The following is a 27,710-nucleotide window of genomic DNA, read 5'->3' as shown; positions in this document are numbered from 1 at the left end:
TCCCGGTGGATCCCAGCCCCAGTGGATCCCAGCCCCAGTGGGTCCCAATCCCAGTGGATCCAGTTTCCAGTGGATCCCATTCCCAGTATATCCCAGTCCTGGTGGAACCCAATCCCAGTGGATCCTGACCCCAATGGATCCCAGTCCCGATGGATCCCAATCCTGGTGGATCCCAATCCAAATCCTGGTGGATCCCAATCCCAGTGGATCCCAGTCCCGGTGGATCCCAGTCCTGGTGGATCCCAGTCCTTGTCCCACTGGATCCCAGTCCCAGTGGATTATTGTGGATCCCAACCCCAGTGGATCCCAATCCCAGTGAATCCCAATCCCAGTTGATCCCAGTCCTGGTGGATCCCAATCCCAGTGAATTCCGATCTCAGTGGATCCCAATCCCAGTGGATCCCAGTCCATGAGGATCCCAACCCCAGTGGATCCCAACCCCGATGGATCCCAATCCTGGTGGATCCCAATCCTGGTGGATCCCAATCCCAGTGGGTCCAGGTTCCAGTGGATCCCATTCCCAGTATATCCCAGTCCTGGTGGAACCCAATCCTGGAGGATCCTGACCCCAGTGGATCCCAGTCCCTGTGGATCCCAGCCCCAGTGGGTCCCAATCCCAGTGAATCCCAATCCCAGTGGATCCCAGTCCAGGTGGATCCCAGTCCCTGTCCCACTGGATCCCAATCCCAGTGGATTCTGGTGTGTCCCAATCCCAGTGGATCTCAATCCCAGTGGATCCCAGTCCCAGTTGATCCCAGTCCAGGAGGATCTCAGTCCCAGTGGATCCCAATCCCAGTGAATCCCAATCCCAGTGGATCCCAGTGGCTCTTAACCCAGGTGGATCCTGATCCCGGTGGATCCCAGTCCCAGCAGATCCCAATCCCAGCAGATCCTGGTAGATCCTGGCGATTCTCAGTCCTGGTGGATCCCAATTCCAATCCAAGTGGATCCCAGTCCCGGTGGATCCCAGTGATTCCCAGTGATTCCCAGTGGATCCCAGTGGATCCCGGTGGATCCCGGTGGATCCCAGTCCCGGTGGATCCCAGTCCCGGTGGATCCCAGTCCCGGTGGATCCCAATCCAAATCCTGGTGGATCCCAACCCCGGTGGATCCCAGTCCCAGTGGATCCCATTTCCAGTGGATCCCCGTCCCAGTTGATGCAAACCACGGCTGATTTCAATCCCGGTGGATCCCAATCCCAGTGGATCCCAGTGGATCCCAGTTCCTGTGGGTCCCAACCCCAGTAGATCTCAATCCCGGTGGACCCAAATTCCCGTCCCAGTGGATCCCAATCCCAGTGAATCCCAATCCCAGTGAATCCCAGTCCCAGTGGGTCCCAGTCCCAGTGGATCCCAATTCCAATCCCAGTGGATCCCAATCCCAGTGGATCCCACTCCCGGTGGATCCCAATCCCGGTGGATCCCAATCCCGGTGGATCCCAATTCCAACCACAATGGATCCCAGTCCCAGTTGATCTCAATCCCAGTAGATCCCAACCCCAATGGATCCAGATCTGGTGGATCCCAATCCCGGTGCATCCAAATCCTGGTGGATCCAAAATCCTGGTTGATCCCAGTCCCAGTGGATCCCAGTCCTACTGGATCCCAATCCCAGTGGATCCTGGTCCTGGTGGATCCCAATACCAGTGGATACAATCCCAGTGGATCGCAGTCCCAGTCGATCCCGGTGGATCCCAGTCCCGATGGCTCCTGGTGGATCCGACCCCAGTGGATCCCAGTGGATCTTAACCCAGGTGGATCCTGATCCCGGGGGATCCCAGTCCCAGCAGATCCCGGTGGATCCCGATTCCAATCCCAGTGGATCCCAGTCCTGGGGGATCCCAGTCCTGGGTGAATCCTGATCCCAGTGGATCCCAGTGGATCCCAGTCCCGGTGGATCCCAGCTCTGGGAATCCCACCCCAATCCCTTGGAATCCGTCCCAGTGGATCCCGCCGATCCCAACCCGGAAGATCCCAATCCAGCCCCTCCCCCTTCCCCTCAAAAGGCCCAATCAGGACGCAGCACACTCCAAGTCGACCAATCACCATCGAGTTCATCATTTGCCATTGGCCACGCCCCCAAGATGGCCGCCGGGGGGCGTGGCCTCAATGTCAACCACCTTGGGGGCGTGGCCTCAGTGTCGGCCATCTTGGGGGCGTGGCTTCGATGTCAGCCATCTTGGGGATGTGGCCTCAACGTCGGCCATCTTGGGATGTGGCCTCGATGTCGGCCATCTTGGGGGCGTGGCTTCAACGTCGGCCATCTTGGGGGCGTGGCTTCAACGTCAGCCATCTTGGGGGTTGTCAGCCATCTTGGAGGGGGCGTGGCCTGGGTGCTGTCGGCCATCTTGGTGGGCGTGGCCTGGGCGCCGTCGGCCATCTTGGAGGGGGCGTGGCCTGGCTCAGGCGACCTCGCCCATGGGGAGGGTCCCGGTGTCGTCGCCAGGGCTCAAACCCCGCCAGCGGGAACCGCCTGAGATTTGGGGGGAGAAACGGGGAATTTGGGCAAAATCGGAGGGAAAGGGGAAATTTTGGGGAGAAAAGGGGCGATTTTGGGGGGGAAATGAGAAATTTTGGGGGGGAAATGGGAAATTTTGGGGATAAAATGAGAAATTTTGGGGGGAAATGGGAAATTTTGGGGAGAAAAGGGCTGATTTTGGGGGGAAAATGAGAAATTTTGGAGGAAAAAGGACAATGTTTGGGGGAAAATGAGAAATTTGGAAGGAAAATGAGTAATTTTGGGAAGGAAAGGGATGATTTTGGGGGAAAATGAGAAATTTTGGGGGGAAAATGAGAAATTTTGGGGAGAACATGAGAAATTTTGGGGAGGAAAGGGCTGATTATGCGGGGAAAATGAGAATTTTTGGAGGAAAAAGGACAATTTTGGAGGGAAATGAGAAATTTTGGGCAGAAAAGGGCTAATTTTGAGGGGAACATGAGAAATTTTGAGGGGAAAATGAGAAATTTTTGGGGGAAAAAACCAATTTTGGGGCAAAATGGACAATTTTGGGGGGAAAAAGGACAATTTTAAGGCAAAAGTCAATTTTGGAGGACAATGGAGGATTTTGAGGCAAAAAGGTCAATTTGGAAGGAAAACTGGTGATTTTGGGGTGGAAAGGCAAATTTTGGAGGGAAATGGAAAATTTTGGGGTGAAAAGAGGAAATTTTGGAGGAAAAAGGACAATTTTGGGGGAAAATGAGAAATTTTGGGGTGAAAAGGGCCAATTCTGGGGGGAAAATAAGAAATTTTGGGGTGAAAATGGACAATTTTGGAGAAAAATGGGTGATTTTGAGGCAAAAAGGTCAATTTTTGGAGGAAAATGGACAATTTTGGGATGAAAAGGAGCAATTTTGGTGGAAAAACGGAGGATTTGGGGACAAAAAAGGTCAATTTGGAAGGAAAACGGAAAATTTTGGGGTGAAAAGGACCAATTTTAGAGGAAAATGGACAATTTGGGGGGAAAAGGTCAATTTGAGAGGAAAATGGACAATTTTGGGATGAAAAGGGATGATTTTGGGGTGAAAAGGACCAATTTTGGAGGAAAATGGACAATTTAGGGACAAAAAGCAGCAATTTTGGAAGAAAAATGGACCGTTTTTGCATTAAAAGGTCGATTTTGGGGGAAAACGGGTAATTTTGGGATGAAAATGGACAATTTTGGGATTAAGAGGTCCAGTTTTGAAGAAAAGGGACAATTTGGGGATGAAAAGTGGCAAATTTGGTGGAAAAATGGAGGATTTGGGGACAAAATGTCGATTTGGAAGGAAAATGGGAGAATTTGGGGTGAAAAGGGCAATTTTGGAGGAAAAAGGACAATTTTGGGGTGAAAAGGCCGATTTTGGAGGAAAATGGAGGATTTTTTGGGGGCGAAAAAGGGAAATTTTGAGGAAAAAAGGTTCATTTTGAAGGAAAATGGACAATTTTGGGGTGAAAAGGGATAATTTGGGGGTGAAAAGGGACAATTTTGGGGTAAAAATGGGAATTTTGGGGGCGAATTGGCCCCGCCCCCTCCTCACCTCTCCGCCTCCGGCACATCCAAAGAGCCAATGGGAGCCCGAGGAGCGTCACGGCCCCGCCCACGGCGCAGCCAACGACCAATGGGAGGAGCCCGGACTGGGCTGGGGCTGAAACACCCCCGGGGACCCCCCCCGGGGTCAGAAACGACCCAAAATCTCCTCAAATCCTCCATAAATCCCCTCAAATCCCCCCAAAATCCCCCAAATTCCACCCAAATCTTCCCAAAATCCCCCCAAATTCCACCCAAATCTCCCCAAAATCCCTCCCAAATCTTCCCAAAATCTCCCCAAATCCTCCATAAATCCCCCCAAATCTCCCCCAAATCCCCCCAAATCCCCCAAATCCCCCAAATCCACCCAAATCTTCCCAAAATCCTCCCCAATCCTCCCAAATCTCCCCCAAATCCCCCCAAATCCCCCTTAAATCCTCCCCAAATCTTCCCAAAATCCGCCCAAACCCTCCAAAATTCCCCCAAATCTCTCCAATTCCTCCCAAATCTCCCCCAAATCCCCCCAAATCCCCCAAATCCCCCCAAATCTCCCCAAATCCCCCTCAAATCCTCCCAAAATCCCCCCAAATTCCATCAAATCTCCCCAAAATCATCCCAAATTCCCCCAAATCCTCCCCCAATCCCTCCAAAATCCCCCCAAATCTCCCAAAAATCCCCCCAAATCCACCCAAACCCTCCCAAATCTCTCGAAAATCCCCCCAAATCCCTTCAAATCTCCCCAAAACCCCCCAAAACCTCCCCAAATCTTCCCAAAATGTCCCCCAAATCCCCTCTAAATCTCCCCAAATCCCCCAAAACCTTCCCAAAAATCCCCCCAAATCCACCCAAATCTCCCCAAAATTCCCCAAATACCTCCAAAATCCCACCAAATCCCCCAAAATCCCTCCAAAATCCCCCCAAATTCCACCAAATCTCCCCGAAATCATCCCCCAAATCCCTGAAATCCCTCCAAAATCACCCAAATCCCCTCAAAATCTCCCCAAACCCTCCTCGAGTCCCCCCAATCTCCCCAATTCCCTCAAATCCCGCCAAATCCTCCCAAAAATCCCCCAAAATCCTCACAGAATCCATCCAAATCCCCTCAAATCTCCCCAAATCCCCCCAAATTCCCCAAAATCCCTCAAAAATCCCCCCAAAATCCCTCAAAAATCCCCCCAAATTCTCTCAAATCTCCCCAAAAATCCCCCCAAACCCTCCCAAAATCCCCCTCAAAATCTCCCCAAAATTCCCCCCAAACCCCTCTGGAAATCCCCCCCAAAATTTCCTGGGAACATCCCAAAATCCCCCCAAAATCTCCCCCAAAATCTCCCCAAAATCCTCCCAAAACCACCTCAACCCCTCCCCCCGAGCCCCAGAACCTCTCATGGCCACGCCCACCACCAACATGGCCACGCCCCCAACTCCCTTGACCACACCCACCACCTCCATGGCCACGCCCACCCTCTTCAAGGCCACACCCACGGTCTTCAAAAGCCACACCCACCACCTCCAAGACCACACCCACCACCAGTGTGACCACACCCCCAACTACCCTGGCCACACCCACCTCCTCCATGGCCACTCCCACCACCTCAGTGACCACACCCGCCATCTTAATGGCCACACCCACTACCAACATGGCCACACCCACCACCACTGTGACCACACCCATCACCTCCATGGCCACTCCCACCACCCCATGACCACCCCCCCCACCACTAAGACCACACCCACCTCCTCCAAGGCCACTCCCACCACCCCATGACCACCCCCACTGTGACCACGCCCACCATCCCCATTGCCATGCCCACCACCTCTGTGACCACACCCAGCACCTCCATGGCCACACCCACCACCACTGTAACCACACCCACCACCAACAGGACCACACCCCCCACTACCATGGTCACACCCACCAGCACTATGACCACACCCACCTCCTCCAAGGCCACACCCACCAGCACTGTGACCACTCCCACCACCACTGTGACCACACCCACCACTACTGTAACCACGCCCACCTCCTCCAAGGCCACACCCACCACAGCTCTGACCACACCCATCACCTCCATTTCCACTCCCACCACCTCTGTGACCACACCCACCATCTCCATGGTCACACCCACTGCCAACATGGTCACACCCACCACCAACATGACCACACCCACCACCTCTTTGACCACACCCACCTCCTCCAAGGCCACTCCCACCACCCCATGACCACCCCCACCACCACTGTGACCACGCCCACCATCCCCATTGCCATGCCCACCACCTCTGTGACCACACCCCATCCACGTGGCCACACCCACCACCTCCATGACCATACCCAGCACCTCCATGGCCACACCCACCACCACTGTAACCACACCCACCACCTCCATGACCACACCCTCCACCTCCATGGCCACACCCACCAGCACTGTGACCACACCCACCTCCTCCAAGGCCACACCCATGACCTCCGTGACCACACCCACCCATTTATGACCACACCCACCAACACAATGGCCACACCCACCTCCTCCAAGGCCACACCCACCAACACAATGGCCACACCCACCACCACTGTGACCACGTCCACCTCCATGACCACACCCACCACCACTGTGACCACACCCACCTCCTCCAAGGCCACACCCACCACCAATGTGACCACACCCACCACCTCCAAGGCAAGACCCACCCCCTCCATGACCACACCCACCATCTCTATGGCCACACCCACCACCATGACCACGCCCACCACCTCCCTGGCCACGCCCCCTATTTGGGGGAGGACTCACCGGGGGGCGGGGCCAGGGTGAGGGGGGCACTGGGCGGGGACAGCACCCACCCCTCCCCCACCCACTCCTCGTACTGGCAGGTGAAAGGGGGCGTGGCCTCTTCGCCGGGGGGCGTGACCAGGGCGACGCTGAGCTGCGATTGGCTGCCCGCCGTGGTGTCGACCAATCGCTGGGCGCCGCCGCAGAAGAAGTAGAAGCGTCGCTGGGCGTGGTCGGGGTGGGCGTGGCCGGGGTGGGCGGGGCCGTCGGGGGCGACGCAGGTGAGCAGCGCCTGGGCGTGGTCGGGGGGCGTGGCCAGGAGCAAGGTGGGCTGGGAAGGGCGGGCTGGGAGGGGAGAGAGGAAGGGGGTGTGGTCATGGAAAGGGGGCGTGGTCCAGAGTGGTGGGTGTGGGTGTGGTGGGTGTGGTCATGGAAAGGGGGCGTGGCCAGGGTCTGGTGGAGGGGTGGGTTTGTGGCGTGGGGGGGTGTGGTCATGGAGAGAGGGGGCGTGGCTGGGGAAGTGGGTGTGGTCATGGAGAGAGGGGGCATGGCTGGGGTGGTGGGTGTGGTCATGGAGAGAGGGGGCATGGCTGGGGTGGTGGGTGTGGTCATGGAGGGGGGGGCGTGGCTGGGATAGTGGGTGTGGTCATGGAGAAAGGGGGTGTGGCTGGGGAAGTGGGTGTGGTCATGGAGAGAGTGGGTGTGGGGTGGGCGTGGTCATGAAGGGGGTGTGGTCATAGAGACAAGGTATGGTCAGGGACTGGTGGGCGTGGTCAGGGGCTGGTGGGCGTGGTCAAGGTGGGTGTTGTGGTGGTGGGTGTGGTTATGGGGAGAGGCGTGTGCTGATTGGGGTGGTGGGTGTGGTCATAGAGAGAGGGGGCGTGGTTGGGGTGGTGGGTGTGGTCATGGAGAGGGGGCGTGGCTGGGGGTGGTGGGTGTGGTCACTATAGGGGTGGTCATGGAGGGGGTGTGGCCATGGAGACGGGGTGTGGTCGGGGTGGTGGGTGTTGTGGGCGTGGCCATGGGGAGAGGGGTGTGGTGATTGGGGTGGTGGGCGTGGTCATGGAGAGAGGGGCGTGGTCAGAGTGGTGGGCGTGGTTGGTCATGGAGAGAGGGGGTGTGGCTGGGGTGGTGGGTGTGGTCATGGAGAGAGGGGTGTGGTCAGGGTGATGGGTGTGGTCAGGGTAGGATGGTCGTGGAGGGGGCGTGGTCATGGGGGAGGGGGCGTGGCTGGGGTGGTGGGTGTGGTTGTGAAGAGAGGGGGCGTGGTCACGAGGGTGGGGGATTTGGGGAGTTTGGGGGGTTTTGTGGGGGTTTTGGGCAGGTTTGGGGGGGAGGAAGGTCATGGAGGAAGATGAAGGTGATGAAGATGAAGGTGAGGAAGATGAAGGGGAGGAAGATGAAGGTGAGGAAGATGAAGGTGAGGAAGATGAAGGGGAGGAAGATGAAGGGGAGGAAGATGAAGGGGAGGAAGATGAAGGGGAGGAAGATGAAGGTCGGAGGGGGATGAAGGTCGTGGAGGAGGAGGATGAAGATGAAGGTCAAAGAGGGATGAAGGTGAGGAAGATGAAGGTGATGGAGGAAGATGAAGGTGGTGAAGATGAAGGTGATGAAGATGAAGGGGAGGAAGATGAAGGTGAGGAAGATGAAGGTGAGGAAGATGAAGGGGAGGAAGATGAAGGTGAGGAAGATGAAGGTGAGGAAGATGAAGGTGAGGAAGATGAAGGGGAGGAAGATGAAGGTGAGGAAGACAAAGGTGATGAAGATGAAGGTCAGAGAGGGATGAAGGTCGTGGAGGAGGAGGATGAAGATGAAGGTCAAAGAGGGATGAAGGTGAGGAAGATGAAGGTGATGGAGGAAGATGAAGGTGGTGAAGATGAAGGTGATGAAGATGAAGGGGAGGAAGATGAAGGTGAGGAAGAGGAAGGTGATGAAGATGAAGGGGAGGAAGACGAAGGTGAGGAAGACGAAGGTGATGAAGAGGAAGGTGAAGAAGATGAAGGTGAAGAAGATGAAGGTGATGAAGATGAAGATGATGAAGGCGAAGGTGATGAAGACGAAGGTCGGCGGGGGATGAAGATCATGGAGGAGGAGGAGGAGGAAGACGAAGGTCCGAGGGGGATGAAGGTCATGGAGGAAGATGAAGGTGATGAAGATGAAGGTCGGAGGGGGGACGAAGGCCCCACCTACCCCTGACCGTCACCCGCAGGCCCCGGCTGGGCGGTGACGTCACCCAGGCCCCGCCCACCTCCTCCTCGGCCCGGCAGCTGAAGTTCCCGGAATGTTCCGGCCGCGCGGCCGGGAAGAGCAGCTCCGAGGAGTTCCCGCCCTCCGCCGGGAGCTCCGCCCCGTCCCGCAGGAAGCGGAAGCGGATCCCGAATTCCCGCCGGGGGGAGGAGCAGGAGAGGAGCAGCCGCTGCCCCTCCCCCACCCGGCCCGAGGGAGGCTCCGCCCACAGCGAAGGGGGAGGGGCCGGGTCTGGGAAAAGAGGGGGAAAAAGGGGGTTGGAATTGGAGGGATTTGGGGTTGGATCCGTTGGGATTTGGGGTCGGATCCGTTGGGATTTGGGGTCGGATTCTTTGGGATTTGGGGTTGGATTTGTTGGGATTTGGGGTTGGAATTGTTGGGATTTGGGGTCGGACTTGTTGGGATTTGGATCCATTGGGATTTGTGGTTGGATTTGTTGGGATTTGGGGTTGGATTCATTGGGATTTGGATCCGTTGGGATTTGGGGGTGGAATTGTTGGGATTTGGATCCGTTGGGATTTGGGGTTGGATTTGTTGGGATTTGGGGTCAGATCCGTTGGGATTTGGGGTTGGAATTGGGGTTTGGGATTGGATCCGTTGGGATTTGGGGTCGGATCTGTTGGGATTTGGGGTTGGATTCAATGGGATTTGGGGTCAGATCTGTTGGGATTTGGGGTCAGATTCTTTGGGATTTGGGGTTGGATTTGTTGGGATTTGGGGTTGGAATTGTTGGGATTTGGGGTTGGATCCATTGGGATTTGGGGTTGGAATTGTTGGGATTTGGGGTTGGAATTGTTGGGATTTGGGGTCGGACTTGTTGGGATTTGGATCCATTGGGATTTGTGGTTGGATTTGTTGGGATTTGTGGTTGGATTTGTTGGGATTTGGGGTTGGATCTTATGGGATTTGGGGTCAGATTCTTTGGGATTTGGGGTTGGATTTGTTGGGATTTGGGGTTGGAATTGTTGGGATTTGGGGCTGGATCCGTTGGGATTTGGGGCTGGATTCATTGGGATTTGGATCCGTTGGGATTTGGGGTTGGATTTGTTGGGATTTGGGGTCAGATCCGTTGGGATTTGGGGTTGGAATTGGGGTTTGGGATTGGATCCGTTGGGATTTGGGGTCGGATCTGTTGGGATTTGGGGTTGGATTCAATGGGATTTGGGGTCAGATCTGTTGGGATTTGGGGTCAGATTCTTTGGGATTTGGGGTCAGATTCTTTGGGATTTGGGGTTAGATTTGTTGGGATTTGGGGTTGGAATTGTTGGGATTTGGGGTTGGATCCATTGGGATTTGGGGTTGGAATTGTTGGGATTTGGGGTTGGAATTGTTGGGATTTGGGGTTGGATCCGTTGGGATTTGGGGTTGGATCCACTGGGATTCGGATCCGTTGGGATTTGGGGTTGGATCCCTTGGCATTTAGGGTTGGATCCATTGGTATTTAGGGTTGGATCCACTGAGATTTGGGGTTGGATCCGCTGGGATTTGGGGTTGGATCCACTGGAATTCCCGGCCGGCTCCCTCATTCCCGCACCTCTGACAATCACGGCCACTTCCGGGCTGTTTTCCGAGGGGATCCACCTCCTCCTCCTCCCTCCTCCTCCTTCCTCCTCCTCCTCCTCCTCCTCCTCCTCCTCCTCCTCCTCCTCGTAGCGGCAGCTGAAGTTCCCGCCGTGGCTCCGCCCACTCTCCTCCACCCTCAGCTCCGCCCCCTCCTCTCCCGGGATCTCCCTCATCCCGGGAATCCCGCCCGGCGCTTCCCGCCCGTCCCGGAAGAAGCGGAAGCGGCGGCGCCGGGCGGGGCCGGAAGGGGCGGAGCAAAAGAGGCGGAAGGGTTGCCCGGCAACGGTGACGCCGCCCGGGGGGGTCGGGGACAGCGAAGGGGCGGGGGGAGGGGCTGGAAAGGGGGGGGGGGGAGAGAACCCAAAAATCCTCATTGGATCCCGGAATCCACATCGGATCCCGAAATCCACATCGGATCCCGAAATCCCTGTTGTTGGATCCCAGAATCCAACCCCGGCCAATCCCGGGCTCGGCGGATCCGGGATCTGGTGGATCCTGATCCCAGAAGATCCCAGAGCCAGTTAAACCTGGTCCCACCCATTCCAAGCCCAGGAGATCCCAGAGATCCCAGATCCCAGAGATCCCAGAGCCAGAATATTCCAGTCCCACCCATTCCAAGCCCAGTAGAACCCAGATCCCAGAGATCCCAGATCCCAGAGACCCCAGTCCCACCCATTCCAAACCCAGGAGATCCCTGATCCCAGAGATCCCAGAGCCAGATTATCCCAATCCCACCCATTCCAAACCCAGGAGATCCCTGATCCCAGAGATCCCAGTCCCACCCATTCCAAACCCAGTAGATCCCAGATCCAAGAGATCCCAGATCCCAGAGATCCCAGTCCCACCCACTCCAAACCCAGTAGATCCCAGATCCCAGAGATCCCAGAGCCAGTTTAACCCAGTCCCACCCACCCCAACCCCAGGAGATCCCAGATCCCAGAGATCCCAGAACCAGAAGATTCCAGACCCAGTTCAACCCCGTCCCGCCCACTCTAAACCCAGGAGATCCCAGACCCAAGAGATCCCAGATCCCAGAGATCCCAGCACCAGGTGATCCCAGTCCCACCCATCCCAACCCCAGGAGATCCCAGATCCCAGAGATCCCGGAACTGGAGGATCCCAATCCCAGTTTAACCCCGTCCCACCCATCCCAAGCCCAGGAGATCCCAGATCCCAGAAGATCCCAGAGCCGGTTCAACCCAGTCCCACCCATTCCATACCCAGGAGATCCCAGATCCAGGAGATCCCTGATCCCAGAGATCCCAGATCCCAGAGATCCCAGTACCAGGTGATCCCAGTCCCACCCACCCCAAGCCCAGTAGATCCCAGATCCAAGAGATCCCAGAACCAGAAGATTCCAGACCCAGTTCAACCCCGTCCCACCCACTCTAAACCCAAGAGATCCCAGATCCAATAGATCCCAGATTCAATAGATCCCAGATTCAATAGAACCCAGATCCCAGAGATCCCAACACCAGAGGATCCCAGTCCCACCCATCCCAACCTCAGGAGATCCCAGATCCCAGAGATCCCAGAGCCGGATGATCCCAGTCCCACCCATTCCAAACCCAGCGGATCCCAGATCCCAGAGATCCCAGATCCCAGAGATCCCAGCACCAGCTGATTCCAGTCCCACCCACCCCAAACCCAGGAGATCCCAGATCCCAGAGATCCCAGAGTCAGTTGATCCCAGTCCCACCCACTCCAAACCCAGTAGATCCCAGATCCCAGAGATCCCAGAGCCAGTTTAACCCAGTCCTGCCCATTCCAAACCCAGGAGATCCCAGAGCCAAGAGATCCCTGATCCCAGAGATCCCAGAGCCAAGAGATCCCAGAACTGGAGGATCCCAATCCCAGTTTAACCCAGTCCCACCCACTCCAAACCCAGGAGATCCCAGATCCCAGAGATCCCAGATCCCAGAGATTCCAGCACCAGATGATCCCAGTCCCACCCATCCCAAGCCCAGGAGATCCCAGATCTCAGAGATCCCGGAACTGGAGGATCCCAATCCCAGTTTAACCCAGTCCCATCCATTCCAAGCCCAGGAGATCCCAGATCCAAGAGATCCCACATCCAGTTCAGCCCAGTCCCAGCCATTCCAAGCCCAGGAGATCCCAGAGCCAAGAGATCCAAGAGATCCCAGAGCCAGTTCAACCCAGTCCCACCCATTCCAGCCCCGGTGGATCCCATCCCAGTCCACCCCAGTCCATCCCAGTTGATCCCATCCCAGTTGATCCCATCCCAGTGGATCCCATCCCGGTCCATCCCAGTGGATCCCATCCCAGTCCATCCCAGTCCATCCCAGTCCATCCCACCCCAGTCCATCCCAGTCCATCCCAGTGGATCCCATCCCAGTCCATCCCAGTCAATCCCATCCCGGTCCATCCCAGTGGATCCCATCCCAGTCCATCCCAGTCCATCCCAGTCCATCCCACCCCAGTCCATCCCAGTCCATCCCAGTGGATCCCATCCCAGTCCACCCCAGTCCATCCCAGTCCATCCCAGTTGATCCCATCCCAGTTGATCCCATCCCAGTTGATCCCATCCCAGTGGATCCCATCCCAGTCCATCCCAGTCCATCCCATCCCAGTCCATCCCAGTCCATCCCACCCCAGTCCATCCCAGTGGATCCCATCCCAGTGGATCCCATCCCAGTCCATCCCAGTCCACCCCAGTCCATCCCACCCCAGTCCATCCCAGTCCATCCCATCCCAGTCCATCCCACCCCAGTCCATCCCACCCCCCCCCCCCCAATTTCCCTTCAGTTTTTGGGGCCAAACCCCCTCCTTTTGGAAGCCCCAAAGCGGCAGGGGCGTGGCCTCGGGCAGCCCCGCCCACCTTTGACCCGGACGAGGACAGATTGGCTGTCGGGGGAGTGGGCGGGGCCGGCCCCGGGGCGGAGCAGGGTGTAGGAGCAGGTGTGGTTGCCGCCGTCGCGGGTCCCGCTGACGTTGAAGGTGAGGGCGAAGGATCGCCGGGACGTGCGGACGTCGACGTTCCAGCCGCCCGCGCCGGAGAAACGGAACCCCTGGACACGGCCCGGGGAGCCGGGGGCCGAGCAGAGCAGGGACACCGCGTCCCCCACCAGGAAGAGCCGCCGCCGAGGGGACACCGACAGAGAGGGCGGGGCGGGGAGCTCTGGGGGAAAATATGAAAATAAAATAAAATTGAATAGAAATAAAATAAAATTGAAATTAAATATAAAATGAAAAAAAATAATAAAATAAAATAAAAAATAAATAAAATGATAAAAAATAAAATATAAAAAAATAAAATAAAATTGAAATTAAATATAAAATGAAATAAAATAAAATAAAAAATAAATAAAAATATTAAAAATAATAATAATAAAATATAAATAAAATAATAAAATAAAATAAAAAATAAAAATAATAAAAAATAAAATAATAATAAAATATAAATAAAATATAAATAAAATAACAAAAAATAAAATATAAATAAAATAAAATAAAATTTAAATAAAATATACAATAAAAAATAAAAAATATAGAAATAAAAAATAAAATAAAATAAAAATAATATAAAAAATGAAAAAATAAAATAAAAAATAAAAAAAATATAATAAAATAAAATTTAAATAAAATATACCATGAAATAAAATACTAAAATAAAAAAAATAAAATAATAAAAATAAAAATATAAAAAATAATAAAACAGGATAAAATAAAATTTAAATAAAATATACAATGAAATAATAAAATAAAATAAAATAATAAAAAAAAATAAAATAATAAAATAAAATAATACAATAATAAAATAAAATAAAATAAAAAATAAAATAAAATAGAATAAAATAAAAAAATAATAAAATCAAATCAAATACTAATACAAATAAACTCCGGGTGCGGGCCGGGCGCTCCCGAGCAGCGGAACCCCTGGACACGGCCCTGGGAGCCGGGGGGAGCAGAGCAGGGACACCGCGGCCCCACCAGGAAGAGCCGCCGCCGAGGGGACACCGACAGAGAGGGGGGCGGGGGGGCGATTCTGGGGGAAAGGAATAAAATAAATAAAATAAAATAAAATTTAAATTAAATATAAAAGGAAATAAAATAATAAAATAAAATAAAATAAAATAAAAAATAAATAAAATGATAAAAAAAATATAAAAAAAAAAAAATTTAAATTAAATATAAAATGAAATAAAATGATAAAATTAAATAAAAAATAAATAAAATAATAAAAAATAAAATAAGAATAAAATATAAATAAAATATAAATAAAATAATAAAATAATAAAATAATAAAAAATAAAATAGTAATAAAATATAAATAAAATAAAATAAAATAAAATTTAAATTAAATATAAAATGAAAAATAATAAAATAAAATAAAAATAAATAAAATAATTAAAAATAATAATAAAATATAAATAAAATATAAATAAAATAATAAAATAATAAAAAATAAAATAGTAATAAAATATAAATAAAATAAAATAAAAAAAAAATAAAATAATTTAAAAAATAATAAAATATAAATAAAATATAAATAAAATAATTTAATATAAATAAAATAAAATACCAAATAAAATAAAATAAAATATAAATAAAAAATAATAAAATAAAATAAAAATAAAATAATAAAATAAAAATATAAAAAATAGTAAAAAAATATAAAATAAAATTTAAATAAAATATAAAATGGAATAATAAAATAAAATAAAATAATAAAATAAAATAAAATAAAATAAAATAAAATAAAATAAAATAAAATAAAATACTAATAAACTCTGGGTGCAGGCCGTGGGAGGGGCAGGAGGGAATTCTGGGATGATTCCCAGGATTCTGGGAATCCTGGGATGGTGGTTTTATGGGGAAAAGGGGGAATTTGGGGTGAAAAGCGGGAAATTTGGGGTGAAAAGGGGGAAATTTGGGGCTTTCGGGGTCGGGGGATGTTTGTTACCTGAAGGTGCTGCCGGAGGGAAAAGGGTCTGGAGAGAGGCTGGAAAATGAGAGGGAAAGGGACAATTAAATGGAATATAAATAATAAGAAAATAAATTAATAGAATCAAATTAAATTAAATATAAATAAAATGAAATACAAAATAAAATAAAATAAAATAAAAATAGAAATAAAATAAAATAAAATACAAAATAAAATAAAATAAAATAAAAATAGAAATAAAATAAAATAAAATACAAAATAAAATAAAATAAAATAAAAATAAAAATAAAATAAAATAAAATAAAATTTAAATAAAATATACAATGAAATAAAATAATAAAATAAAATAAAATTTAAATAGAATATACAATGAAATAAAATAATAAAATAAAATTTAAATAAAATATACAATGAAATAAAATAATAAAATAAAATAAAATAAAAATAAAATATACAATGAAATAAAATAATAAAATAAAATAAAATTTACATAAAATATACAATGAAATAAAATAATAAAATAAAATAAAATTTATATAAAATATACAATGAAATAAAATACTAAAATTACTTAAATTAAAAATAAAATATACAATAAAATAAAATTATAAAATAAAATAAAAATAAAATATACAATGAAATAAAATAATAAAATAAAATAAAAATAAAAATAAAATAATAAAATAAAAATATAAAATAAAATAAATTTTAAATAAAATACAAAATGAAATAATAAAATGAAAATATAAAATGAAATAATAAAATAAACTAATAAAATAAAATAAAGTACTAATACTACTAAACTCTGGGGAGGGGTCACCGACAGCGGGGGAGGGGCGGGGAGGGGCGGGGAAAAGGGGAATTTGGGGTGAAAAGAGAGAATTTGGGGTGAAAACGGGGAATTTGGGGTGAAAAGGGGGAATTTGGGGTGAAAAGGGGGAAATTTGGGGTTCTTGAAAAGGGGGAATTTGGGGTTCTCAGGGAATGATGGGTCAGTGTCATTTTGGGGCAAAAAGGGGGAAATTTGTGGTTCTTGGTTTTGGGGTGAAAAGGGGGAAATTTGGGGTGAAAATGGGGGAAATTTGGGGGTTTTGTGGAATGATGGGTCAGTGTCAGATTGGGGTGAAAAGGGGGAAATTTGGGATAAGTGAAAGGAAATGGGGAAAAAAGAAAGGAATGGGGGAAGAAATGAGGGAAAGGGAAGAAATGGGGGGAGGGAAAGAAATGGGGGAAGAAATGGGGGAAAGGGGAAAGAATTGGGGGGAAAAGGGAAGAAATGGGGGAATAAGGAAATAAATGGAGGAAGAAATGGAGAAAAAATGGAAAAAATGGGGAAAGAAATGGGGGGAAGGGAATAAATGGGGGAAACAGAAGGAAATAAATGGGGGGAAAGGGAAGAAATGGGGAAAGAAATGGGGGAAAAGGGGAAAGAAATGGGAGAAAAGGGGAGAAAAAAAGGGAATAAATGGGGGAAAAATGGGGGAAAGGGCAAGAAATGGGGGAAAAGGGGATGAAATTGGGGAAAAAGGGAATGAAATGGGGGAATAAGGGAAGAAATGGGGGGAAAAAGGGAAAAATGGGGAAAGAAGTGGGGGAAAAGAGATGAAATGGGGGAAAAAGGGGAAAAATGGGGAAAGAAATGGGGGGAAAGGGAAGGAAACGGGGGAATAAGGGAATAAATGGGGGGGAAAGGGAAAAAATGGGGGGAAAATGGGATAAAATGTGAGAAAAGGGAAAGAAATGGGGGGAAAGAGGAAAGAAATGGGGGAAAAGGGAAGAAATTGGGGATAAGTGAAAGGAAATGGGGAAAAAAGAAAGGAATGGGGGAAGAAATGAGGGAAAAGGGAAGAAATGGGGGAAAAGGGAAAGAAATGGGGGAAGAAATGGGGGAAAGGGGAAAGAATTGGGGGGAAAGGGAGGAAATGGGGGAATAAGGAAATAAATGGAGGAAGAAATGGAGAAAAAATGGAAAAAATGGGGAAAGAAATGGGGGAAAAGGGAATAAATGGGGGGAAATGGGATGAAATGGGGGGAAAAGGGAAAGAAATGGGGGGAAAAAATGGAAAAAATGGGGGGAAAGGGAAAGAAATGGGGGAAGAAATGGGGATAAAGGGGAAAAAATGGGGAAAGAAATGGGGGGAAAGGGAAGAAATGGGGGAAGAAATGGGGAAAAGGGAAAGAAATGGGGGAAAAATGGGGGAAAAGGGGAAAAAATTGGGGAAAAAGAAAGAAATGGGGGAAAAAGAAAGAAATGGGGAAAAAGGGAAAGAAATGGGGGGGGGGAAAGTGCAAAAAGGTGTAAAAAAGTGCCTTTTTGGAGTTAAAAATGAAGATTTAATGAAAAAGGGGCAGAGGTTGGGGGAGGAGGAGTGGGGACAAAGGGCAGGGAAATGGGTGGGAAAAGGGAAGTTTTGGGCAAAAAGGGGGGGGAGAGGAGGAAAAGGGGGAGGAGGAGGAGGAGGAGAAGGACTGACCCAGCAGTGGGATGAGGAGCTGGAGCTCCATCCCGATCCCAATCCCAATCCTGATCCCAATCCGTGTCCTGCTGCTCCGGCTCCTTCCCCTTCCCCGCCCGCGTGACGGGCGAGACCCCCCGGAGGAAAAGGGGAAGAACCCCCCGAAAGTCGGGATCGGAGGGAGGGGGGGAAGTTGCGACACCCCGAGGGCGGCGCCGGTGACTCAGCCGGGGTTGGGCAATTCCAGAGGGCCGGGGGGGACCCGGGGGGACCCGGGGGGATTCGGGGGGTTTTGGGGGGCTGGGGGGGTCCAAAAGGGGGTTTTGGGGGGGATAAGAGGGAAAGAGGAGGAATGAGGGGGCACCTTGGCCTTGGTGGCACCGCCTTGGGGTCGCCTCTTCTTGGGGTCACCCCTTCCTTGGTGTCACCTCCTTGGTGTCACCTTCTTGGTGTCACATCTTCCTTGTGTCACCTCCTGGGTGTCACCTTCTCCTGGGTGTCACCCCTTCCTTGGTGTCACCTTCTTGGTGTCACCTTGTCTTTGGTGTCACCTTCTTCATTTCACCCCTTCCTTGGTGTCACCTTCTTGATGTCACCTTCTCCTTGATGTCACCTTCTCCTTGGTGTCACCCCTACAATGGTGTCACCTTGTCTTTTGTGTCACCTTCTTGGTGTCACCTTCTCCTTGGTGTCACCTCTTCTTTGTGTCACCTCTTCCTTGTGTCACCTTCTGGGTGTCACCTTTCTGGTGTCACCTTGTCCTTGGTGTCACCTTCTCCTCAGTGTCACCTTCTTGGTGTCACCCTGTCCTTGTGTCACCTTCTTGGTGTCACCTTCTTGGTGTCACCTTTTTGGTGTCACCTTCCTTGGTGTCACCTTCTCTTGGTGTCACCTTCTCTTTGGTGTCACCTTCTTGGTGTCACCTTGTCCTTGATGTCACCCCTTCCTTGTGTCACCTTCTCCTTGGTGTCACCTTGTCCTTGGTGTCACCTTCTTGGTGTCACCCCTTCCTTGTGTCACCTTCTTGGTGCCACCTCTTCTTCATGTCACCTTGTCCTTGGTGTCACCTTCTTGGTGTCACCTTCTTGGTGTCACCTTTTCCTTGGTGTCACCTTCTCTTTGGTGTCACCTTCTTGGTGTCACCTTGTCCTTGGTGTCACTTCTACATTTCATGTCACCTTCTTGGTGTCACCCCTTCCTTGGTGTCACCTTGTCCTTGATGTCACCCCTTCCTTGGTGTCACCTTGTCCTTGGTGTCACCTTCTTGGTGTCACCTCTTCCTTGTGCCACCTTCTTGGTGTCACCTTCTCTTTGGTGTCACCTTGTCCTCAGTGTCACCTTCTTCGTTTCACCTTCTCCTTGGTGTCACCTTCTTGGTGTCACCTCTTCCTTGTGTCACCTTCTGGGTGTCACCTTGGTGTCACCTCCTGGGTGTCACCTTCTCTTGGTGTCCCCTTCTTGGTGTCACCTTCCTGGTGTCACCTTTCTGGTGTCCCCTTCTTGGTGTCACCCCTTCCTTGTGTCACCTCTTCCTTGTGTCACCCTTTCCTTGGTGTCACCTTCTTGGTGTCACCTTCTCCTCAGTGTCATCTTCCTGGTGTCACCTTCTCTTTGGTGTCACCTTCTCCTTGGTGTCACCTTCTTCGTTTCACCTTCTCCTTGGTGTCACCTTCTTCGTTTCACCTTTTCCTTGGTGTCACCTTCTTGGTGTCACCTTCTTGTTGTCACCTTCTCCTTGGTGTCACCTTCCTGGTGTCACCTTCTGGGTGTCACCTTGTCCTTGGTGTCACCTTCTGGGTGTCACCTTCTCTTTGGTGGTGACATATATAAATATATATATAAAAAGATATTTAAATATAAATATATATAAAATACAAATATAAAAATAAATATAAATATAAAATAGAACTAGATAAAAATATAACGATAAACATAACTATAAATATAAATGCATCAAAATAAATATATAAAAAATAACTATAAAAATTATAACGATGTAGAAATATATCTATAAATATATCTATCAATATATCTATATCTATATAAATATATCTAAAAATATATCTATATCTATATAAATATAAATATGTCTATAAATAGAAATATATAAAAATATAATTATATAAAAACATAATTATTAATATAATTATAAATATAAATACATCAAAATAAATATATAAAAAACTATAAAAATTAGAAAGATATAAAAATATATCTAGAAATTTATCTATAAATATATCTATAAATATATCTATAAATATATCTATAAATATATCTATATATATCAATATCTATACATCTATATCTATATAAATATATCTATAAATATATCAATAAATATATAAATATAAATATATCTATAAATATATCTCTTTATACAAATATATTTCTAAAAATCGAAATATATAAAAATATAATTATATAAAAATATAACGATAAATATAACTACAAATATAAATACATCAAAAAAAATCTAAAAAATAACTATTAAAAATATAACGATATAAAAATATATCTATAAATATATCTATATATCTATATCTATATATCTATATAAATATATATATAAATATATCTATCTATATAAATATATATATATCTATATATATATCTATAAATAGAAATATAAATATATTTCTATAAATAGAAATATATAAAAATATAATTATATAAAAAATAACAATAAATATAACTATAAATATAAATACATCAAAATAAATATATAAAAAAACCTATAAAAAATAACAATAAAAAATATATCTATATATTTATAAATATATCCATAAATATCTATATCTATATATCTATAAATATATCTATAAATATCTATATCTATATAGCTATATCTATATCTATAAAAATCTATCTATAAATATATAAATATAAATATATCTCTAAATATATCTCTAAATATAAATATATTTCTATAAATAGAAATATATAAAAATAGAACTATATAAAAATATAACAATAAATATAACTATAAATATAAATACATCAAAATAAATATATAAAAATATAACTATAAAAATTATAACGATATAAAAATATATCTATAAACATATCTCTAAATATATCTCTCTATATATCTCTAAATATATCTCTAAATATCTATATCTGTATATCTATATCTATATCTATAAAAATAAATCTATAAAAATATATCTATAAATATATAAATATAAATATATCTCTAAATATATCTATCGAAATATAAATATATTTCTATATAGAAATATATAAAAATATAATTATATAAAAATATAATTATAAATATAACTATAAATATAAATAAATAAAAAATATATTAAAAACCTATAAAAATTATAATGATAAAAAATATATCTATAAAAATATCTATATAAATAAAAATATATCTATAAATATATCTAAATCTATAAATACAAATATATATATATAAATAAATATATAAAAATAAATATATATAAATATATCTATAAATACATTTCTATAAATAGAAATATATAAAATAGAACTATATAAAAATATAACTAAAAATATAACAATAAATATAAATACATCAAAATAAATATATAAAAATAGAACTATAAAAATTATAATGATATAAAAATATATCCATAAATATATCTATAAATATATCTCTATATATCTATATACCTATATCTATATATATAAATATATAAATATATCTCTAAATATATCTCTAAATATAAATATATTTCTACAAATAGAAATATATAAAAATAGAACTATATAAAAATATAATGATAAACATAACTATAAATATAAATACAACAAAATAAATATATAAAAAATAACTATAAAAATTATAACGATACAGAAATATATCTATAAATAGAAATATAAATATATTTCTATAGAACTATAAAAAAATTTACTATGAATAAAATGATAAATATAAATACATCAAAATAAATATATAAAAATTAATATAAAATTATAACCATAAAAATATATCTATAAATATATCTATAAATACAAATATATAAATATATATAAACAAATATATAGAAATATATCTATAAATATATTTCTATAAAAAGAAATACATAAAAATAGAACTATATAAAAATAGAATGATAAATATAACTATAAATATAAATACATCAATATAAATATATAAAAATATAACTATATAAAAATATAACGATAAATATAACTATAAATATAAATACATCAAAATAAATATATAAAAATATAACTATATAAAAATATAACGATAAATATAACTATAAATATAAATACATCAAAATAAATATATAAAAATAACTATAAAAATTATAACGATATAAAAATATATCTATAACCATAATTATCAATATATCTCTAAATATATCTCTATATATCTATATATATATAAATATAAATATATCTATATCTAAAAATAAAAATATAAATATATTTCTATTAGTAAAAATAGATAAAAATAGAACTATATAAAAATATAACAATAAATATAACGATAAACATAAATACATCAAAATAAATAGATAAAAATAGAACTATAAAATTATAACGATATAAAAATATATCTATAAATATATCTATAAATATATCTATAAATATAAAGATATAAAAATTAATATATCTATAAATATATCTATAAATAGAAATATAAAAATATTTCTATAAATAAACATATATAAATATAAAAATAAAAATAAAAAAGTATAAAAATAAAGATATAAAAATATAGCAGTATAAAAATATAACTATAAATAAAACTATAAATAGAACATTGTAACACTAAAAAATATATAAAAATATAAAAATAAATAGAACTATAAATAACCCTGTAAAAATATAAAAATAAAGATAAAAAATATAATTATATAAAAATAAAAATATAAAAATATAAAAATAAATATATAAAAATATGACTATAAATATAACCATAAACATAAATACATAAAAATATAAAAATAAATATATAAAAATACAACAATATAAAAATAAAACAATAAATATAACCACAAACACAGGTATATAAAAAAAAATGAATATATAAAAATAGGAATATTTTAAAAATATAATGAGATATATAACGATAAATATAAATACAAAAAATAAAAATATACGAATATAACTATATAAAAATATGGCTATAACTATAAACACATAGAAAAATATAAAACCAGAAAAAATATAACTATAAAACTGTAAATATAACTATAACTAAAAATATATTTAAAGTATAACTAAATAAATATATATATTAGTATATACAATATATTTATTTATATATTTTTATAAAATATAAAAATATATAGATATATATAATATATAAATAAATATAAATATATAAGTAATTAAAGAAATACATAAATAATATATAAATTTATTTATAATTATGCTTTATATATTTATATAGAACATATTGATAAATGATATATATCAATAATATATAAATAGATAAAATGTATTAAAAATAAAAAATATATATAGAAAAATTAATATATAAATATATCTGTATATTTTTATATTTAAAAATGTCAATATATAAACATATATAAATAATATATAAATAAATAATATTTAAAAAATATAAATAAATAAATATATATATAAAAAAATATACAAATAGGCATATATAAATATATATAATAAATATATAAAAATATATAAAATTAATATTAATATATATTTATATATAATATATAAATATATAAATATATACAGAAATACGTAAATAATATATAAATTTTTATATAAACATATGTTTTTATATATTTATATAGAATATATCGGTATATATATTTTTATATATTTATTATATATATTTATTTATATATTTATTACTTATTTAGATATAATAATATATATTATATATTAATTATATATTCATACATAATCCATTGATATATTAAATAATAGATTTAGAGATAGATTTTTATATAAATATATATTTTTATATATTTATATATAGAATATATCAATAGTATATATGAATAGATAAAACAAGTCAATAAAAATATTTAAATACAGGTCTTTATATATTTATATATAATATATCGATATATAATATATAAATAATATTTATAGATATATAAAATGTATAGAAAATAAATATATAAATACTTTATAGATTTCTATATAAATATATGTTTTTATATATCTATATATATAAATATATTGATATATAATATATATCAATAATATATGTAAATATATAAAATTTATATAAAACAAGTATGTATTTAGTGATATAAAATATATATAAATATATAAAATATATATAGAATTGAAGACATAAATATGTTTTTATATATTTTTATATATTTATATATTTTTATACAATATATTGATGTATAATATATAAATAACATATTTATATATAATCTTTTATAATATATAGTAGTAATGTTTTTATATATATTTGTATATAATGTATTGATATATAAGATATATCAGTAATATATAAATATATAAAATATATATAAAATAAGTAAATATTCAAATATATAACTACTATATAGATTTCTATATAAATATATGTTTTTATATATGCATATATAAATGTATTGATAGATAATATATATCAATAATATACGTAAGTAGATAAATATATAAAATGTATATAAAATAAATAAATATTCAAATATATAATATATAGATTTCTATAGAAATATATGTTTTCATATGTTTATATTTAAATATATTGATACATAATATATATCAAAAATATATGTGAATATATAAAATGAATATAAATATATACATATATAATGTATATAAAATATATATGTAAATATATAAAATGTATATAAATATATTGATATATAATATATATCAATAATATATGTGAATATTTAAAATGTATAGAAAAGAAATAAATATTCAAATATATTAACAATTTATAGATTTATATATAGATGTCTGGTTTTATATATTTATATATAAATACATTGATATATAAAATATATCAATAATATGTGTAAATATATAAAATGTATATAAATAAATTGATATATAATATATATCAATATGATATATATCAATAATATATGTAAATATATAAATATATGGTTTTTATATCTATATATAAATATATGGTTTTATATCTATATATAAATATATTGATATATAAAATATGTAAATAATATTTATAGATATATAAAATATATACTAAACAAATAAATACTTACATATATAAATACTATATAGATTTATATATAAATATATGTTTTTATATATTTATATATATTTTTATATATTTATATATTTATATATATTTATATATATTTATATATATTTATATATATTTATATATATTTATATATATTTATGTAATATTTATATATTTTTATATAATATATTGATATATAACATACAAATAATATTTATAGATATAGAAATGGATAGAAAATAAATAAATATTCAAATATACAATATATAGATTTATATATAAATATGTGGTTTTATATATTTATATATAAATATATAGATAGATAATATATATCAATACTATATGTAAATATATAAAATGTATCTAAACATAGAGGTATGTAATATATATCAATAATATAGGTGAATATATAAAATGTATATAAATATATAAATATATATCAATAATATATGTGAATATATAAAATGTCTATAAATATATAGATATATAATATATCATTAATATATGTGAATATATAAAATGTATATAAATAAATAGATATATTATATATATCAATATTATATTTGAATATGTAAAATGTATATAAATCTATAGATATATAATATATATCAATAATATATGTGAATATATAAAATGTCTATAAATATATAGATATTTAATAGATATCAATAATATATGTGAATATATAAAATGTATATAAATATATAGGTATATGATATATATCAATAATATATGTAAATATATAAAATGTATATAAATATATAGATATAATATATATTATTAATATATGCGAATATATAAAATGTCTATAAATACATCGATATATAGTATATATCTATATTATATGTGAATATATAAAATGTATATAAATATATAGATATATAATATATATCTTTATTATATGTGAGTATATGAAATGTATATAAATATATAGATATATAATATATATGAATAATATATGTGAATATATAAAATGTATATAAATATATAGATATATATTATATATCAATACTATATGTGGATATATAAAATGTATATAAATATATAGATATATAATATATATCAATAATATATGTGAATATATAAAATGTATATAAATATATAAATATATAATATATATCAATACTATATGAGAATATATAAAATGTATATAAATATAGAGGTATGTAATATATATCAATAATATATGTAAATATATAAAATGTCTATAAATATATAGATATATAATATATATCATTAATATATGTGAATATATAAAATGTCTATAAATATATAGATGTATAATATATATCAATAATATATGTGAATATATAAAATGTATATAAATACATCGATATATAATACATATCTATATTATATGTGAATATATAAAATGTATATAAATATATAGATATATAATATATATCAATACTATATGTGAATATATAAAATGTCTATAAATACATAGATATATAATATATCATTAATATATGTGAATATATAAAATGTATAAATATATAGATATATAATATATATCATTAATATATGTGAATATATAAAATGTATATAAATAAATAGATATATAATATATATCATTAATATATGTGAATATATAAAAAGTATATAAATATATAGATATATAATATATATCAATAATATATGTGAATATATAAAATGTCTATAAATATATAGATGTATAATATATATCAATAATATATGCGAATATATAAAAAGTATATAAATATATAGATATAATATATATCATTAATATATGTGAATATATAAAATGTATATAAATACATAGATGTATAATATATATCAATACTATATGTGAATATATAAAATGTATATAAATATATAGATATATGATATATATCAATAACATATGTGAATATATAAAATGTATATAAATATATATATATAATATATATCATTAATATATGCAAATATATAAAATGTATATAAATATAGAGGTATGTAATATATATCAATAATATATGTGAATATATAAAATGTATATATATATATAGATATATAATATATCAATAATGCATGTGAATATATAAAATGTCTATAAATAAATAGATATATAATATATCATTAATATATGTGAATATATAAAATGTATATAAATACATAGATATATAATATATATCAATACTATATGTGAATATGTAAAATGTCTATAAATAAATAGATATATAATATATATCAATACTATATGTGAATATATAAAATGTCTATAAATACATAGATATATAATATATATCAATACTATATGTGAATATATAAAATGTCTATAAATATATAGATATATATTATATATCAATACTACATGTGAATATATAAAATGTCTATAAATACATAGATATGTAATCTCTATATAAGAGCTGCCCTGCCCATCAGCCCTGGGCTCAGCTGCCTGTGCTCGGGGCTGGAGGAGCATCCCACTCGACTGTTCCCCTGCAGAGAAACCGCCCAGAGACCCAGGAATCCACGTCCAAAGAACAGACTGGCCCACTGCTCACCTTTTCATCTCTGCCCTCCCAGGGTGAGACACAAAATGCTCCTTGCAGCTGCCCGGAGCATTTCCATGGATTCAGCACTGGGGAGTTTTCTCCCTGGGGATCCTGTGCAGCTCAGAGATCCCACGGCAGAG

The 27,710-nt window shown here is 39.1% G+C and overlaps 1 protein-coding gene and 1 long non-coding RNA gene across 3 annotated transcripts; both read right to left on the bottom strand.

Moving 5' to 3' along the window:
- Nucleotides 1-2,046: 2,046 nt before the first annotated feature.
- Nucleotides 2,047-19,577, bottom strand: LOC127477587 (leukocyte immunoglobulin-like receptor subfamily B member 3). The gene is made up of 9 exons (XM_051802093.1): nt 19,548-19,577; nt 18,308-18,338; nt 15,506-15,544; nt 13,421-13,720; nt 10,553-10,915; nt 8,962-9,249; nt 6,793-7,116; nt 4,017-4,124; nt 2,047-2,472 (listed from the first exon to the last, which is right to left on the bottom strand). Exons 5-9 carry the CDS (start codon nt 10,752-10,754, stop codon nt 2,402-2,404), a joined length of 993 nt encoding a protein of 330 aa, XP_051658053.1. The 5' UTR covers nt 10,755-10,915; nt 13,421-13,720; nt 15,506-15,544; nt 18,308-18,338; nt 19,548-19,577; the 3' UTR covers nt 2,047-2,401.
- On the bottom strand, nt 18,931-19,336 carry LOC127477594 (uncharacterized). 2 transcript variants are annotated; one of them, XR_007906991.1, is made up of 3 exons: nt 19,313-19,336; nt 19,087-19,121; nt 18,931-19,055 (listed from the first exon to the last, which is right to left on the bottom strand). It is a non-coding gene; the product is annotated as an uncharacterized LOC127477594 (long non-coding RNA). The 2 variants fall into 2 exon arrangements; XR_007906992.1 differs by lacking the exon at nt 19,313-19,336 and adding an exon at nt 19,204-19,227.
- Nucleotides 19,578-27,710: the final 8,133 nt, after the last annotated feature.

The sequence above is a fragment of the Manacus candei genome, unplaced genomic scaffold, assembly GCF_025592945.1.
Source record: "Manacus candei isolate 608988 ecotype Guabito, Panama unplaced genomic scaffold, ASM2559294v1 h1tg000055l, whole genome shotgun sequence".
NCBI classification, from domain to species: domain Eukaryota; kingdom Metazoa; phylum Chordata; class Aves; order Passeriformes; family Pipridae; genus Manacus; species Manacus candei.
The sequence above is the reverse complement of the archived record's forward strand: the minus strand, read 5'-3'. Positions and strand labels throughout refer to the sequence as shown.

Bases quoted from the DNA above. Each gene is read 5' to 3' on its own strand.
- LOC127477587 (XM_051802093.1), bottom strand. From the start codon at position 10,754: ATGAGGGAGATCCCGGGAGAGGAGGGGGCGGAGCTGAGGGTGGAGGAG. The intron at 4,125-6,792 runs GTGAGTCCTCCC...GGGGTGTTTCAG, and splicing joins CACCCTGGCCCCGCCCCCCG to CCCCAGCCCAGTCCGGGCTC. The intron at 2,473-4,016 runs GTGAGGAGGGGG...CCCAAATCTCAG, and splicing joins GATGTGCCGGAGGCGGAGAG to GCGGTTCCCGCTGGCGGGGT.